This window comes from Astyanax mexicanus, chromosome 11 (genome assembly GCF_023375975.1).
Source record: "Astyanax mexicanus isolate ESR-SI-001 chromosome 11, AstMex3_surface, whole genome shotgun sequence".
NCBI lineage: Eukaryota > Metazoa > Chordata > Actinopteri > Characiformes > Acestrorhamphidae > Astyanax > Astyanax mexicanus.
Genome location: NC_064418.1, coordinates 25938034 through 25956054, shown reverse-complemented (window position 1 = coordinate 25956054; position 18021 = coordinate 25938034). Strand labels below are relative to the sequence as shown.

General features: G+C 39.3%; 1 protein-coding gene across 1 annotated transcript in view; it reads left to right on the top strand.

Annotated features, from left to right (window-relative positions):
- Window positions 1–2393, top strand: part of man1a2 (mannosidase, alpha, class 1A, member 2) — a 169756-nt gene extending 167363 nt beyond the window's left edge. The window contains exon 14 of the mRNA XM_049485404.1: window positions 60–2393. Coding sequence (XP_049341361.1) covers window positions 60–192 — 133 coding nt within the window. The 3' untranslated portion in view covers window positions 193–2393. The remainder of the gene's footprint in view (window positions 1–59) is intronic.
- The last annotated feature ends 15628 nt before the right edge of the window (window positions 2394–18021 follow it).

Below are 18021 nucleotides of genomic sequence, written 5' to 3'. Positions count from 1 at the left end.
ATGCTTTGTGCTGTGCTTTGAGCTGTGAGTGACTACTGTTGTTGTTCTGGTTCTCACAGGTACCTGTATCTGCTGTTCTCCAGTGACGAGCTGCTGCCTCTGGAAAGCTGGGTCTTCAACACGGAAGCCCACCCCCTCCCTGTCCTGCATCTGGGCAACGTCACACTGCCTGGCAGCCAAGACCATCGATAGAGGAGCCCCTCGTCGGGTGGCGCTCTCCCCCACTCTGCCCCATCACTTTCTCTCTCTGTAGCCTTCTCTGCCTCTGAAAGACTGCAGGAGCCTGCTGCACTGAGGAGGCTGCGGACTTAACTCACTTGACCACTGTCTCCTCCTGCATTCTGGGTTGTGACTGCCGGGCGGAGGGGACCAGGACAAATTCTCTCACTCCATCAAATACTCATCTATCTATCTCTCTCTCTCTCTTTCTCCGTCTTTCTCTCGTACGTTTTCACCTTCTCTGTTAAGCCGCCTATCAGGAACGGACTGGACAGCTCTTGTGCAGCTCTCCTTTGACATATGGGTTTTTGACAATCGGGACACATTCGAGCCCAACAAATACTGTGTGGCACCAGTGACCCAATTGATGGACAAACAGGGGAAAGATGTTGATGGATTTTCTCTGTGACGAACAAGAAGAGCCGGGATTTTGCAGGGCTTGGTCTTATCTGTTTCTCGCTCATTTTTACTCGGACGCTCTCGTGGCATTCACTCATTGCTTAATCACCGCAGCAGAACAAAAGGCAAACGGCTCTCCAGCCAGTCGGACTTCCCATTGACTCTCTTACACTTTAAACTCTGACCTGGACCTGGAGCTGTGGAAGGCCACAGCTGGTGGATTGGATATGACCTGTGAAATCTCTTCCACACTCTTATTCTTTCTCTTTCTATCTTCTCTTTCTTCCTTTCCTACTTTTTTTCTTTCTCTCTCTCTCTCTCTGTCTTAGGGAGAATATAGGCCAGAGGCACCCTGGGATGTTTGTGGCTTCTCTCATACTGTGTGTGCGCGTGTCTGTGTGTGTGAGCCTGAGAGAACGTATGCTGCCTTTGCCCTCCCCAATCTTGCGTTAGTCTGCTCTCAGCCTTCAGTACAGTACACTGTGGTGCACTTCAGTTGAATTCCTGTGCCCTCAGTGTCACTATCATGATTAGTTGGTTGGTTAGGTAACTGTCTGGTTTTAAAGTCTGCATTCATTTACTGCTGTTTATCAGAAGCTGCCTGCAAAAAAGCTGTCATTATTTCATTTCAATCTTCATTCCGATCTTTCCCTTCTCCACTCCTCATCTTTTTTTTTTTGTTTGTTTGGGTTGTGTTTGTTTTTGTTTGTTTTATTTTTCATCTCTCTATAACTGTATCCAATAAATCAGCCGAACATCTTGTCTGATTCCAGACGGTCACTCGGCTCCAGTCAAATACACAGGGTTGTGTGCTCTGGCTCCTGTCCACGCTGCTCTGTAGTCAAAGATAGACGCTGTGACTGGATTGGTATTTGGTTTTCCTCCCAAGTATTCATAATGCAGTCTGCTGGTTTGAGTGATGAAGAAAGCCCTCAGCTCTTTCCCTGATAATGTTTTCTTAAATCCCTGAAAACTCTATGCTTTTAAAGGTATCATTATATATTTTTAGAATTGGTAAAACACTGTAAAGTCATATTTAAGCTGCATTTTTGCAAGATACAATGGATATATTGAGAAATTCATTTACACAATCTAATAATAATAATGCACTCATTCATAGTAAAGCAGCATTAACATTGCATGCTGATTTTATGTCGTTCATTGATGGACTGAGGCACAAGTACAGGTAGCAGGCTTCTGTTCATTTATTTATTCATTCCGCTCAGTAGATCAGGATCTTTACTGAGGGTGTGAATAGACATACAGTACATCACTCAGGCTCTAGTCATCATCTATCCTCATTTAGATGAACTGTGTTATAATTTTTTGTCCCAAAACATGCTCCACTGCTCCACTAGGCATGTGTCAGCAGCACTGGTTGTTTTTTTATTGAGCAGCATTGAAGGGTTTCAGAAAAATCTGTAGTCAGAAGAGACTGAATCAAATGCCCAGTTTTACCAGTATGAATAATTTGGCAAATAGCAAAAAAATATTGTCATTGTTTGGCCAAACAACTGAAAAGACTGAATCATTTATACTAGGGCTTATATTAAGATAAATCATACTTTTTAAAATGTTCTCATGATGAGATCTTTCACAATAAACACACTGAAAGAACTGTAATAACAACTCAAATTGCATTAGCTGTTTGCAGGAAAAGAGGGAGCTCTTCACACTGCAGATTGTGATCATGTGATGTAACTAGGCTGGAGGCAGAGCAAGGCAGAGTGAGGTACAATGAGGTTGAGGTTTGCAGTAAACACACACACACACACACACACACACACACACACACACCAATCTCATTTTTAGCCTGAACAAAAAAAATATGTGCGGCCAAACCAAGTGCTAAAAAAAACCTTTGGGGAGCTTAAACTAGTTTAATCAATATCGGGATATCCAACAGGGTTATAGCACATTGTATTTTTGTAGATATCGTACATCACTAATTTTTACAGAACATATTCTGTTTTGTTGGTATGTTTGGTGGGATATTTAGAAAATAAATTTTTAGATTATAGTTTTGTAATTGCTCTTTAATTTTGAAAAATTTGGGCTATTAACTTTATAAAATGGTGAACCACGTTGCAAAATTGATGAAAACTGTATGGAAAAACATGACTGCAGTTTGGTTTTGGCCTTTTGACAAATGTTTTGTTTGTTCCATTTAAAATTTACCCCAAGAATATTGTTATTTTGGTGCATCCCTGTTTACTAGTTGTCTTTTAGATTAAAAAAGTACGAATTTGTTTTACTTCGGCCTTAAAAAAAAGCTAGTTTCTCGTTAGTGTGTTTGCTGAAAACTCTAACACACACTTACTGTGTATGCAATGTCTCTGATGCACTATGTGATGTCTTAGGCAAGGCATTACAAGTGACGCTGGCAGTCTGAAGGAGCTGCTTGTATTTTTGTCACCACTGTGTTTGACCTCCTCTTCTTCCCGCTCTGCTTTTCCAGCTCCTTTTTCGTTTCAAAGCTGAGACGTCATGCCTTTTCCACTTCTCCACCAGATGGCAGTAGCTGCAGCCTGCTGATGCTCAGCTTGTTTTCATCTCTTTCTTTCTCTCCCTCTCTCTCTCTCTCTCTTTCTCTCTCTCTTTCGCTCTCTGTTTCTCTCTTGCTTTCTCTCTGCTTCCCCTGCTAACAGTTGCTTTAATATCACCCTCTTCTTGTGGTGGGAGAAGCCCAAGCCAACATGACCACTGTTGTTGCTGGGTGGATTTTGAAAAGCTGTGTTCTGTATTTGTATTTTTACTGAACAAAAAGAAAATAACTGTAAATATGTTTAAAATGTGACACAGATTCAATAAAGATGTTACGAAAAAGTGAACTGAATAACACCAAATACGTTTTTCCCACGTCATCCTTTCTCCTAAGTCAAGATAGATTCTGTCCTTCGGTGCAGCTGTTCTAAAAAGAAAAAAAATGATAGGCCCTGTTTTTTTTTGTTTTTTTTTATCCTGTCCGGGCTGTTGGCTGGTGGAGAGAAGTACAGCCAGAGAATAAAGTGGCTCAGCGTGTTTATGAGCTTTGCTGTAATACTGTTAGACCTGGTCGATATCTGCAGCTGTTTACTGGGTGTTATTTCTATAAAAGTACTAGACTGTAAAGTAAAGCAAAGCTATTCTCCAAATGTGTCCTGATGCCCTGAGAACAGGCCTTGCATAATTTGCATATACAGGTTGATGTTGGTTCTAAAGGGTTTAGATAGAGCAGTTGCTGAAATACATGGAAAATTGATCCAACACAGTTCTGCATTGTTTAAATTAATCAAATTAACAATCAAATTAAGTTATTAAACACTTAATTTCAGCCCAAAGTATGTCATTTCAGCATGATAAAATTGAAATCTACATTTTTGTGGTCAAACCTTTTTTTAACCTTTGACTTATTTAAATTTGGCAACATTTCAGGATGAATAGAATGAAGTCTATTAATATTTAGGAATGTAAATCTCTCTTAACTATTATTATAATACATTTAATAATCCTGTGTGTGTGGGGGGGGGGGTCTCCTGCATTGAATGTGAATGTGATTTCTGTCACATTGCTTGTTTGTTTGCACAATTCTAGCCGGACGCTGCCAGTCACAACTATTACTACCCACTGTGCTGTCTACTGTGAGTGTTAATGCCTTCTATTTTGTATTCCTGGTACTCATACATGCTACTGTACATCTTCCTTATCCTGTCCCATGCTTCTGACACCCTCTATCAGGCCTTGCTCGAATTTGAGCATGCTGGCCAGTGTACAACCTCTCTCACAAGATAACACCCCACAACTTATACAGGTGTGGGCATTCCCAAGCTGTACTTTGAGGGTAACACTTCATTATCAACTTACATGCTGCTATCCCACAACTTTTCAGTATATAATAACAATTAAAAGTTAAGTTTACCCTTTTTTGAGATTCAAGGTGTGTGCCGGAGTTACAATCTATATAGTATGTTTTAATTAAATTTGAGAAAAAAGAACTGTAAATGTTTTGAATTTATATGGGAAATAGTGAGGTCAATGTTTAATCTGTGATCAATCTGACAACAATTTTTTATTTCATTTTTTATCACACAATCACTTACTGTCAAGTTTTACTGTCAAGATTACCATATTTTTAGCACTATAAGGCGAAAAATTAACAGTGCGCCCTATAATTCAGTGCAATTTATGTATCAAATAGCATTAGCTGGTAACCGCAGCGCTAGTTCTTTTGTCGTTCAGAGGTGAGTATATTAGATTGTAGTCTGCCTGTTTACCAAGCTAGGTGGGATGAAACAAAGCTATGTGGGCGCTCATCGTAGCCCTATCGGGTGGCATTTACTAGCACTAAGCGCTGCTAACCGCAGCTAGCGCTGCTTCTAACCGTGCTAAAATACTGGAAATCTAAGCTTACTGTAAGTCAACAGAAGCGCTTTACTTACCCAAATAAACAGTTTTCAGGAGATAAATCCAGCGCTCATTTGACCTGCTGAATTAGAAAGGAAATATGATGACACCCCTGTTCCTTACTATTGTCACTTAAAATGCACCCAATAATCCAGTGCTCCTTATTAGTGCTGTGCGATATGACGATAAATATCATGGGAATGATAGAAAAGTGTCTATCATTTCTACAGTAATTTCATCTATTATTCATGCAATTATGTAAAGTAGGCTACAATAAAATGTATTGGCATTAGGGTTGGGTTTCTATCATGGTTTTCTATTTTTGGTGAGGATCTTGGACTGATTTTATGTGGTACACGGCGCTCTGTTGTGTATTTTTACATTTTAATTATTTCAATAGAACCGTCACGCTGCCGCTGATCCTTTGCTCTCTAGGTGTTGCGTCTCATAGCGCTGGTAAAGCTTTATATTCTGTCTTTAAGCTACTGCTTAGGATTCACTATTTCATTTTGATCTTTTAGAATTCGTTTTAGATTAGAGATTATATTTCTTTTAGCATTTTGAGCTTAGTTTAGTTGGTTACTGTCCTATTTCATATCTTTTTTTCTGTTTTTATTAAATGTTGTTATTAGCTCATTAGCATGTTGCTGCCTTCTTTGTTATTTAGCATAAAGAACGTCTCCCTGGTCTTTTAAATGATTGTTGATTTATTCATTTAATAGCTGTATCTAACTATTTTAAGCCAGACGCTGTGTGATTTTTTTAATCGGGTGCGGAGAGCTCATCTGCATGTTTGAATGGTTTGTCCTTTGGAAAACGCACGCGATTTATCTGCTGACACTGTAGTCTGACTGGCAAGCTGAGAGACCGCGGGTCATGCAGTCCGTAAGCAGGGCCGGTTCAGGCTCTAGGAAATAGTCTGTGATGTAGTCATCTGTTTTTTAATACTATATTTATTTTACATAAAGCTATGGTATGATAATGACCACATAGCTAAACGAATGAAATAACGAAAACTGTAAGTGAAAGTTTTCCTTAATTGAAACTAATAAAAAGGTAATAAAAAGAAAAAACTAAAATAACTGAAATTACAGATTGAATACCCTCATTTTCGTGTTTGTTAGTTTATTTAAATTTATATATATATAAATGTGGTATATGATGATATATATAGGTTTTTTTTTCTTCTAATTTTTCCCATTTTCTCCCCAATTTACACGGCCAATTACCCAACCCATTCATTAGGACTCCCCCTATCACTAGCGATACCTCAACACACCAGGAGGGTGAAGACTAACACATGCTTCCTCCGATACATGTGAAGTCAGCCACCGCTTCTTTTCGAGCTGCTGCCGATGCAGCATTGCCGAGCAGCCAGCGCGCTTGGAGGAAAGCACAGCGGCTCGGCTCCGGTACATCAGCTCACAGACGCCCTGTGCTGCAGACATCACCATTTAGTGATGTGGGGAAAGAGCGCCATCTACCCACCCAGAGGGAGCAGGGCCAATTTTGCTCCCTCTAACGCCGGCAGCTTGATGGTAAAGCTGCATGAGCTGGGGTTCGAACCGGCGACCTCCTGCTCATAGTGGCAGCGCTATAGACCGCTGGACCACTCGGCGCCCCATGATATATATTGTTATCGTGATATAAAACGTTCCATCTCATTATATATGATTTTTCTCATATTGCCCAGCACTACTCCTTATATATGAAAATAGACCAAAAAAAAAATAGATTCTTTGATAGTATGCCTTATAGTCCATAAAATACGTTTGTTTTTCTTTTCATTTCTGCTCTCTTCCTATTTCTCTTTCTCTGTCTCTCAAATATGCACACTCACTTTTTTCTTTCCTGGTTGTTAAAGATGGAATATAGAGCTACACTAGCCTTCATTTTAACTCAGCACATTAAAATATTCTCTAATTGTTTTCATTGGTAGGTTTACTTGTAAAACTATGTAACAACTAACCCCACTGGGTGGTGGCTGTAAATTAGATTGGCTACCTCTTGCTCTTACTCTTACTGAGTTATGCATACTTGCTTGTAAAATATTCAGAAACATTTAAAGGCGTTGTAAGTCACAGGCACCTAGAAGATGAATAATCCCCACAAGCACTTCAATGCAAACATTCTTAAGATATATCTGTTGGACTGCTGTAAAAATACACAGAAACGCATTGCAGGTTTGACCCTGTGTTAGCTGTGCCTGACTCTCTGCTTAATCCTCCGCTTTTCTGCTTCAGTAGTAATGAATGAGGCAGATCTTGGCTGGCCTCCTCCCTCATGTGCTCGTGTTTGGTTTAGTTTGACAGTGAAATGACATGGTGGGCTAGATAACTGGCAGCCCCAGCGTGTGCAGAGAGGAAGCAGAGCCTGCAAGTTAGCTGCCCTTTGACCTCCACTGGCAAACAGCTCACCCCTATGACATCATCTGACCCTGCTGTGTCATCTGGTCAGCAGATGACATTTAGAGCTTTCTGGTGAGTTGTTGATGTTCAACACACACACACACACACAAACGAAGCACTGTGGTGCTAAATGACCTTCTCCTGTTGCGTAACGACTAGTGTTAACGTGTTAATGTATGTGATTAATCTGAAAACATCAACACATTTATCACAAATAAATAATTTTGCCAAATTTGGCCCAAACGTCCTTCCATAATTCACAATTTTACAGAGCCTAGTTACATATTAGCGGCTTTATTTACCAATGTAAACACCATGTAACAACTGTTGAGTTCAGAAGGTTAAATTACATAACTAACACTTCAGTTCTATTTTCTCCTCTTTCTCTGTTTCACACACACTGGATTAGTTGTCTGTTTATCTATTAAAAGTCATTAAAGTGACTAACACTTATGAGCTATACTACACTAGCATTCACAACTCCTCCATTAAAGCTTATGTGTCCGAGTTTCTTCATGTTTGGTGCTAAAGCTCTCCGTTAGACGTTTACTCAGCAGATTCTAATTTATAAAGCATTAAAACTACTTTGAGATATTATAATAAAGTAATACCATACTACACTGTTGTTTTATCTTCCTCCCAAAAATGCAGACAAGTACCATCATTTAAACTTGTATAATCCTAATTTTATTCAAGATTAATTACAGAATATTGTTGTGATTAATACAAAACATTTTTAAGTGACTGGCACCACTGATATAAATGTAATTTATTTTAGCCAGTCCTGCATTCATTGTTTTATTTACATTTAATTGTCCATAATCAAAGGCTTTAGTCATAAGTAGAGGAAGAAAAGCTGTGAATAATTGTGATTAATCAAGGAATATTGTGATGATGTCAGGCCCCTGAGAACCCCCATGTACATTTTATCTAAACAGACATTCATATAACAAACACAGTACTTACCTGGATCCTGTGAAAATAAGGTCTGGGTAGAGACCAATGGGTGTCCTGGGGCAGGGGAGCCTGTGGGTACCTGTGAAAAACTAAAAACATAGAAAATAATGCATTAACATTGTAAAATTATTATCAATACTTACCTGGACGTCCAAATGTTTACATGCATGTCGTATTATCTGTAAATATGTAAAAACTAGTGTAATAACTATCATGTATAGTTAGTTGTCTTACCCACCTGCCCACGAGTTAATTGCTTGTTGGTTTAGCCGGAGGTGTGCTAAAAGTATTTAAGGGCAGGCGTGTACACTATTGTGGGGTCACACACTGGTTAAGCGTGGCTGGTATGCCAATGGGAGTTTATTGAGCTGGTCATTTAGCATTTTGGTGGTAGCTGCCAATCCACCTTTAACTCCTACCAGTGTACAGTGTGTAAATAGTTTGTTTCATTTTTGGTTTTGGGTGCTTCGTTCGTCACAATAAACACTTTGAAAGGGATACTTACCTGGTTCCAGACAGTTTTTACGTCTCTGCATCACCTCTCTCCGGTAACCTCCTGACCACTTGTCCTCACACTACCACAAATATTGTTGTGATTAGTATGATATATTTTTTGAAGCGATTGACACCACTAATGTAAAAATAATTATTTTTTTTTCTGCATTCATTCTTTACTTTTGAATGTCCTTTATTAAAAGCTTTAGTCTTAAACAAGAAGACAAGGTGCAGTCAATCATGATTATACCACAGTTAGTTCTGACCCTGCAATGTGATTGGCTGAGAGGCATTCTGTGAGTGCTGTTATCAGCTGGTAATGCACTGTAATTGAAGCTTTCCATGTATTACTCTGCCACATACAGGTAACCTACCAACAAAGCAGCGCTTACAAACCAAACAGCACAGCTACAAACAGAGCAGCAATGGAACTAATTTAACTCAGGGAGTGTTTATAACAAAACAGATATTTTCTACTCCTCTTTTACTCAAAATCTTTCAATAAACAGCAATAATGGAACTGTGGTATAATCGTAATAATACAATTGAGGTTTGTGCTTTAACCTGTAATATTGGCACTGCTGTTCAGATTTACGGCACTCAGCCTATGGATAGCATGAACCTTGAGTGTATTAATCACAACAATATTCTGTGCATTTTTTAATTGATTAACTCCACTAAGTAGATGTAAGAGGAGGAACAATACATCAGACCATGTTCCCCAATAAAAGGTTCTATTAGACTGACCTGCTTGGCTACTGGAGATCAGTCTGACTGTGTTCTCTGATTGATTAATATCTTCAAATATTTACAGGTTCCTCAAGTTTATGTTCTGTGTTTGCTTCCAGGAATTCACTGTGTTGACTTACCTGTCCAAGCCTTCGCTATCTGAGACAGGTGTACAGCATGGGTGTGTGTGTGTGTGTACATGTTCTGAGTGAGTGAAGGGCAGATACAGGGCAGATCTTTTTGTGTTGTAGGTGTCTGAGCTCTATGATGCCTTATGATGAGGTCAGTGAGCAGCTGAAAGGGTTTGGGTCATCTCAGGTCAGTGTGGCACAGATCTGTGTGAAAACAGAGGGAGAGAAAAAGAGAGAGAGAGAGAGAGCGAGAGAGAGAGAGATAAGCAGGCAGATCTGGCACCGGACAAGTGGACACAGCTAAATATGCTGCCAAGGTCACTTTGAACCAGGTGGGTCAAATGATAGGAGACTGATCTCTCTCATTCTCTTGTGCCCCCTCCCCCCCTTCATGTATTCTCACTCTTACTCTCTCTCTCTCTCTATGCTGTCTTTCTCCTTCGCCCACACACACATGTACAGGTGCTATCGCAAATTTCCATTCCAGCACCTTTCCATAATCCTGCCACCTGTTTCACACTTCCTCACTTTCAATGCAGGTGTAAAAAGATTGGATTCCAATTAATCAAACTTGTTCTCCCGAAGCATTTGGTAATAATAAATTAACTTTAAATAAAAGAATTAATTAAATTATTTTTTTTATAAATGTGAAATAGTTTTCCATTAGTGGTGTCAATCTGAATAATCAAAAATAATTGTATTAATAACAACAATATTCTGTAAATAAGCATGATTAAAATCCTGATAAAAAAAAAATTTCTGAATCAGTTTCTCTGATTTAGCTATTTATAGGTCTATGTTTGAGAAAAATTAACATTGTTGGTTTATTCAACAGTTTTGGGAAAAAATACTTAAGAGACTTAAAAATGATGAGTTTCTGTAATATCACCAAATTAAAAGCCTAAATATAATCAAGAGGAAGATGAATGGTCACAAGCCATCAAACCAAACTGAAGTGAATAAACCAAACCAAACTGAAGAATAAAGTGATCCAAAAACAGCATGTAAGACTGATGGAGGAGAACATGCCAAAATGCAAGAAAACTGTGATTTTAAATAGTGGAGTTATTCCACCAAATATTGATTTCTGAACCTTTAAAAACTTTATGAATATGAACTTGTTTTCTTTGCATTATTTGAGGTCTGGAAGCTCTGCATCTTTTTTGTTATTTTAGCCATTTCTCATTTTCTGCAAATAAATGCTCTAAATGACAATATTTTTATTTGGAATTTGGAAGAAATGTTGTTTGTAGTTTATAGAATAAAACAACAATATTATTTTTTCTCAAACAAAGACCTATAAATAGCTAAATCAGATAAACTGATTCAGAAACTGAAGTGGTCTCTTATTTTTTTCCAGAGCTGTATATATGCTGGTATTTTCCTGTATTTTGGGAGGAAGGCAAAAATAATAAAGTCATCTTCCTTCTGAACTGATACTTTGCTAGAATTGGTAATATGTTTAATTTGCATTAAAAAATAACACTTAAATTAAGTTTCCAGATTAATCTCTTGCGTTACTCAAAGTAATTTTGGAAAATTTCCATTGGTTTATTCATCATCATTTACACTGACATGAAGTATGTCATAAAGTGAAAAACGACAAATATAAATACAAGGTTTTGTGTAACAGTGGCTGTTTATTACTGTGTAACATTTGATCATTATTTTCTCAATAATAGTGAGATTTGTCCTTACAAATCCAGTACAGCCTATGATATGTGCAAGAATGGATGAGAGATACTAAAAGATTATTCAGTCTGTTTATAGTTGCAGGCACCACAGAATTGTTTGTACTGCAACACAATATTAAGCTAAATGGGTTACAATAAAAACTAGAAAACACATTTTTTCTTTCTATGGTTAGGTGGTTCCCACTGGATGATACTGTATCCCTGGTAGTTTCTTGGAGGGGTTAATATGATAATATTAGTTGGTTGCTTAATTAACTATAGACGGGTGCCACAGTGTGGCAAGATGGTCATTATGGTATTTTAGGCAGTTGGTATGGTGTCTTAGATGGTTGCTCCGGTGTTACCAAGTGAGTAAATTTCAACAAGCCTCGCAATCCACCTAGAAGACCACCATGGACCACTGGACATTCCTAAACCCCTCTTTGAGAAATGTGATGATGTACAGTCCCCTCCAAAAATATTGGAACATTAAAACTGATCCCTGTATCACTGCTGTAGACTGAAAATATGTGGGTTTGACTTAAAAAGATACACATGAGACAAAAGATCAAAAGTCTTTTTGTCTGTATCTGATACACAGTTCAGATAGAGGATAGCACCTTCTGTCTGAACACAGCCATTTTTCTTGTGAGCAAAAGTTTTGGAACAGATAAACTTAAAGTAAATTAAAGTTAATAAGACTTAATATTTAGTTTTAAATCCTTCGCTTGCAGTAACTTCATCATGTCAAGCTTGCCATCAGCTGCCGAAGCCCAGAGAGAGCAAAATTGGCTTTGCCCCCTCTGGGTGGGTGGATGGCACTCTATTCCTTTATCACTGCAAAGTAGGGGTGTCACGATTCTCTAAATCCTCGATTCGATTTCATTTTCGATTTGAGGGTCACGATTCGATTCGATTCTCGATTTTCTTGTTTTTTTTTCTTGTTATTATTTTATGCCTCATAAAATTTAAATAATATATTTATTATTATTATTATTATTATTATTATTATTATAAATATTATAAATATTATTATTATTATTTATTAAGATATATATGGTAATGCCATCTAGTGACTTTTTTTGGTAGCAACAGTGTGCACTATTAAAACAAGCAGTTTATCAGAGCTGTGTGTGGATGGCTGGTGAAACTGCTCATTACATGAAGCTGCAGTTCTTCATCCAACCACTAGCAGCAGCAGCACAAGCCCCGCTCTCTTCACTCAGTCACTACTTCAGTACAGCCCAGCCACGGGCTACAGAGCTCAGCCAGTCCGTTTTTACTGTTTCTGTAAACAAATAAAGGTTTTAACCCCACTAACCGGATAATACAGCTCACTACAGTTCATCTTTCAGCCCAAGCAGCTAACAGCAGCAGGTTAGAACAGCCGACACGGAGGCACTGCTCGGATTACATTATAAACAGGTCAGTTAGCGCGCTGCTAACCTCAGGATGTTTATAACTACGGAGTTTAGTGGACACACCACGGCCGCCAGGTAAGTCTTTTAAAGGCTACTGAAGACTATTAAAGGCTATTAGAGTGTAACCCCTGGCTCCCAGGGGTTACAAGAGGTTATTGAAAGCATTATTGGGGGGCAGAAATCAGTACAGGCTGGTTAGATAAGTGATGTGGGTATTGTCTTATAAATATTTACACATAACATATCTCTCCTGAAAAGCTTTTATTTTAGTCAGAAACACGCTTGTGTTTACTTTATCTGAGAGAAAGATGTTTTTTTAATTCAATGGAAAGCAACAGGTGTAGTCAATTATAAGTTTAAGATTTTTAATCCACCTCACTGTGATCTATAGTCAGTGTTCTCAAGTCACACTGACACACGCATTTCAGCGAGTTCACACGCTCTCAACTGCGCGCGACCACCCCTCCGTTAGATACAGATACAAAACCTGCGCGCCCAACCCCCGCCCCCCCTCCCCCGTTGGACAGATAAAAACAGTGATCACACTCCCGCCGACTGCGCTCATGCAGTGGCTATCTCTATTTAAATGAATAGGATGCGCTGTGTTGGTGCCGCGCCATTTGCGTAGCGCGCTGCGCTATTTGCGTAGCGCGCGCGGGAGGGATCGTCGATCCTCTTTTTGACTTCGATACTCGAGATCGTGACCTCATTTCGATTCGATTTCGATAAAATATCGAGATCGTGACACCCCTACTGCAAAGGGTGATGTCAATCAACACAAGGCTGTGTCTGTGAGCTGATGTATCAGAACTGAGTCACTGCACTTTCCTCCGAGTGCGCTGTGATGCTATTCGCAAATGCTACATCAGCAGCAGTTCAAAAAGAGGCGATGGCTGACTTCACATGTATCGGAGGAGGCATCTTCTAGTCTTCACCCTCCTGGTTATGGGGCATCAATAGTGTTAGAGGGACATAACTTGTGCAGGTAGTTAACGTTCCTCAATCCAGTGTGTCATATATTTACCCAGAATGTGTTACAAAAGGCATTGCCACCCACAGTGGACAGTGCCATGGGTGGTAATGATTGTGACCAGCTACATGAACGGGATTCGAACCAGCGATCTCCCGATCATAGTGGCAGTGGAATTAGATAATTTTTTTAGTTACAAAATGTAAGCGAGTAGATGGATGAAAGATGGATGAAAGATGGATGGAACATTCTAGTTCTATAACTTGTGCAGGTAGTTAACGTTCCTTAATTCAGAGTGTCATATACTGTATTTGCTCAGAATGTGTCACAGAAGACATTCTCACCCACAGTGACTGGCTGCATCTGGTTAAAATCTCTGTGTGAACAGAAAAGCGACTTTGACAGGAAATCACATCCACGTTCAGTTCAGAAAGCCCCACACACACATCCTGTAGGTGAGTGCAGTGTTTTTTAGCTTGCGTTAGACATGAAAAAGTCAATATTAGTTTGGCTTATCAGTGTAGTTTGTACGTAAAAAAAATATTGGAACATTTTTGCCATTAGATTGTAAGTGTTAAGGATCTGTATCACTATTAAAAAAGAGAAAAGTTTCATCCCTGTTTTCACCCTTCACTTATTTCTGCTCGTCTGAGCTCAGTTTCAGATCACAGTTTGAGTTTTCAGGAGAACATATGGAATAACAATAGCACAGTAAGTGGATGCCATACCAAACCGATGCACTTACTGACTGACTGACGGCTCTGAAAGAGTATTAATGTGTTTCCTACCTCCCAGACATCATTACCAGTGGAGTGATTAAGTGAACCCTTCTTTCCAGTGTCTGTAGTCGTGTGTTGGTGAGCTTATGGTATTAGTCATCTTGCTGTTTTAGCTGGTCTAGGCTGTTCAGAAAGGCTGGGAGGTATTCAGGCTGGAGATATTAAACCAATCAGAGGAGGAGGAAGAGGATGAGGCCAGCAGACAGTCACGTTCCTCTGGGGAAGCCATGACATTCTGAGCTCATACTAAGTAAGGTAGTCCTCTGGGTTTTCCGAACCAGGACTGAAGAGTTCTGTACTTGGCAGCAGGCCAACTGCATTCCCGTTAGCACCACCTTACACCCCAAGCCCACATACACACACATACACTGATACACTGTGTTTTCTGAAATGATGGAGCTCTGCTCAGTGCCTGTGGAATGATTAGAAGTGGTGTTTATGACCCAGAAATATGATCCAGTCATCCATCATCAGGACCTCTCCTCACTAAGGAGGCTTTTCTGCTGCATGGTACTTACCAGCAATTCCAGCAAGACCTGTAACTAATTCCAAAATCATGATTTGAGCATTGGAGGAAACAATTCTTCCGACATAGGAAGCGTTTAGAGGCTGTTATTTCTACAAAAGGAGGATTTACTAAATATTGATTTAACTTTTTCTGTTGGGTACCCAGAATTATTGCACACTTTCTGTAAATCCTATAAACTTTATTTCACTTGTTAAGTACCACTGTGTTTATCTGCTATATATTATATTTAACTGAAATTGCTGATCAGAACAACCAATGATTTATAAAGGAAAATCCTGAAAATTATCAGGGGTACCCAAACTTTTTTTTATACCACTGTATGTAGTGTACCCGTTACATTACAGCAGCTTTATTTACAGCTGTGTTGAGCGGAGAATGATTCTTTCTTGCTTCTAGTCTCAGTGACAATAGTAATAATAGTAATGATTACTAAGAATTGCTGCATTTAACCCAGTGCCATTTACCTTTCCTGACCTTGTTTCTGTGCTATTGTTGCGCTTTTTTCCTCTCTTTCTTTTTAATGCATTTCTATCTTTATCACACTCTGTCATAATCCTGTTTGTTGTGCCAAGTCAGAACCATTAAGATGCCATTTACTCTGTTGACATGCTTAATTTGACCTCAGCGAGGGACGTCAATAGAGGGCCCCAAGTGTCCTAATGTCTTTTAATGCTCATGTGCTCGTGTTCCGTGTAGTCAAAACCCCGAGGCCTACATTCCGTCCAGCCTGTCCAGGAGATGATGTGATGTTTCTGCAGTGAGGACGGTGCTAACTGATAACTGGTATGGCCCAGCCGTCCCTGCGTCTCTGAGTCTCTGAGGTCACGGAGGGTAGGCGGGTTATGAATATATGCGGCTGTGAGTCACAGGGTGGAAAGAGGGGGAAGAAAAGAAACATGGTTTTGCGTGGACATCTGCAAATGTAGTGGAGTGTTTAATGTGTTAATGGCCTCTGTGTGTGTGTGTGTGTGTTTGTGTGTGAGTCCATGTGCGTATGTCTCCTCCAGTGTGTGTTTAATGTGTTAATGGTTGCTGGTTAACCATCCGTAGTATGGACAGTGACTCACTTCCACTTGGCCGAGAGCCCAGCTGCAGCAGGTGGCACAGCTCCTCCTGAGAATTAAAATCTTCACCTTTGGACAAACCATGGTTTGGTCTGCTTTCATTCTCTCTCTCACTCTCTCTCTCTCTCTCTCTCTCCTCCCTTCAGTGTGCTCTTGATGTTCGTTTATTCTGTTTTGTGCATCTGTGCTCCAGACTGCTTGTTAAAGTTCATAGGTCTATGGCTGGTCATGCTTTAGCTCAGTGGCTTTTGTCCTAATCAAGAGATCTGAGCATCACCAAACAAAACAAAAACATATCTGATGCTGGAACACAGATGACTGATCAATAGATCAATAGGACTGCAATGATTGGTATCAGTCAAGTGGCAAACAGTTTGAATTCTTGAAAATGTCTTAAGCTCTTTTAGATGCTATTGGTTTTACCAGATTAATCACAACAATATTCTGACATTAATTGTGATTAATCGCACTGGTCTTTCTTACAAGACTTATGCGTTTAATAATGCATGTGTAAATGTAATTTAGAGAATGAATGTAAAATTGTGAAATGAATTAATATTTATATTATTGGCGTCAACCACTTAAAGGCATCATTCCATCATTTTTTCATAAAATGTCTAGTTGTGGTCTCTAATATGAATAAATGCCATGTGAATCGGGTTTTTTTTTGTGAAAAAAAGTGCTCAGGTGATCGGGTATCGCACTGCTTTAGTCCAGTGGGGGAGTGTGCGGGGAGAAACGAGAGGATTTCGGCTCTTGCTCATGCATGCAAACATATCGCCTCTGATTGGCTAATTCACCCCACACTAACCCACTCTGCACCCTGCACTTTACTTCACTACACATCTGGATTTACATCTGTCCAATGTGTCTATGTATGTATATGTATATGGAGGAATGTTAAGTGTTTAAAGTGTTTAAAAAAGTTTTTTTTCCCCCTATTACTGAGAAGGACTACTCACCCAAGTGTTTTACTCACTTGAATACCTGTTTTTTAATTGTGGTGATGTGGTAAGGCAAACTGAGGGATGCACAAAAAATAATTTTTTCACTCCTCTGAGATTATTTTGAATGCTAAAACTGTAATATAACGTAACGTCTTTGTTCACAGGAAGATTTTTGAATCAATACATTTATGATGAGGTATAACTGTCGGAGGACGTCCTGTGTGATGACTCATTTCTCTCGCTCTCTTTTTTGTTCCCCAAAAGGGGAAGTAATGATGATGTCACCAGTGTTTGCCAATGTAATGTCATAATTGGAGGGAAAATGCTCTCCTCTCATTTCTTTATGACTTTTTTTCCTCCTTCATGATAAGACTTTATTAATGTCACCTCCAACAATATGTCATCTTCACAGACAGGCATCTCTGGTGACAGCACGTTTATCTGGTGCTTTGTGCAGCAATATACTGCGTGCATGACTCAGAGCTTTTGCTCTTTCAGTGTGAAAGCGTCTTCAGTTTCCCCTGCACCTGGATATCGTCTAGTTTTGAGGTCAGAAAATGACTTGTCCTCTTACTCAGAACTTGCACTAATTAAAACGGGCTTTCCGTAATGACAGTAGAAATCCACTGACCTGCTCTTTGTGAGGAAGTAAGTCAGTATGGCCTGCGGGGACTGAATTGGATCAAGCTCACACGTGGCCTGTAGAAACCATCCCTGACAGAACAAAACTTTGTATCTTCATAATGGTAAGTTAACAGGAAAAGCAGGGGTGTTTTTCAGTTTCATGAGAAAAAGCTGTTTTGGGACACATTTCTGGTGGTCCCTACATCTTCAAATATTGACATAGTGTAAAAAGCAGCTAGCATTTACAGATGATCTAAATAAATACAGAAAGTTCAGAGGTTTATATAATTATT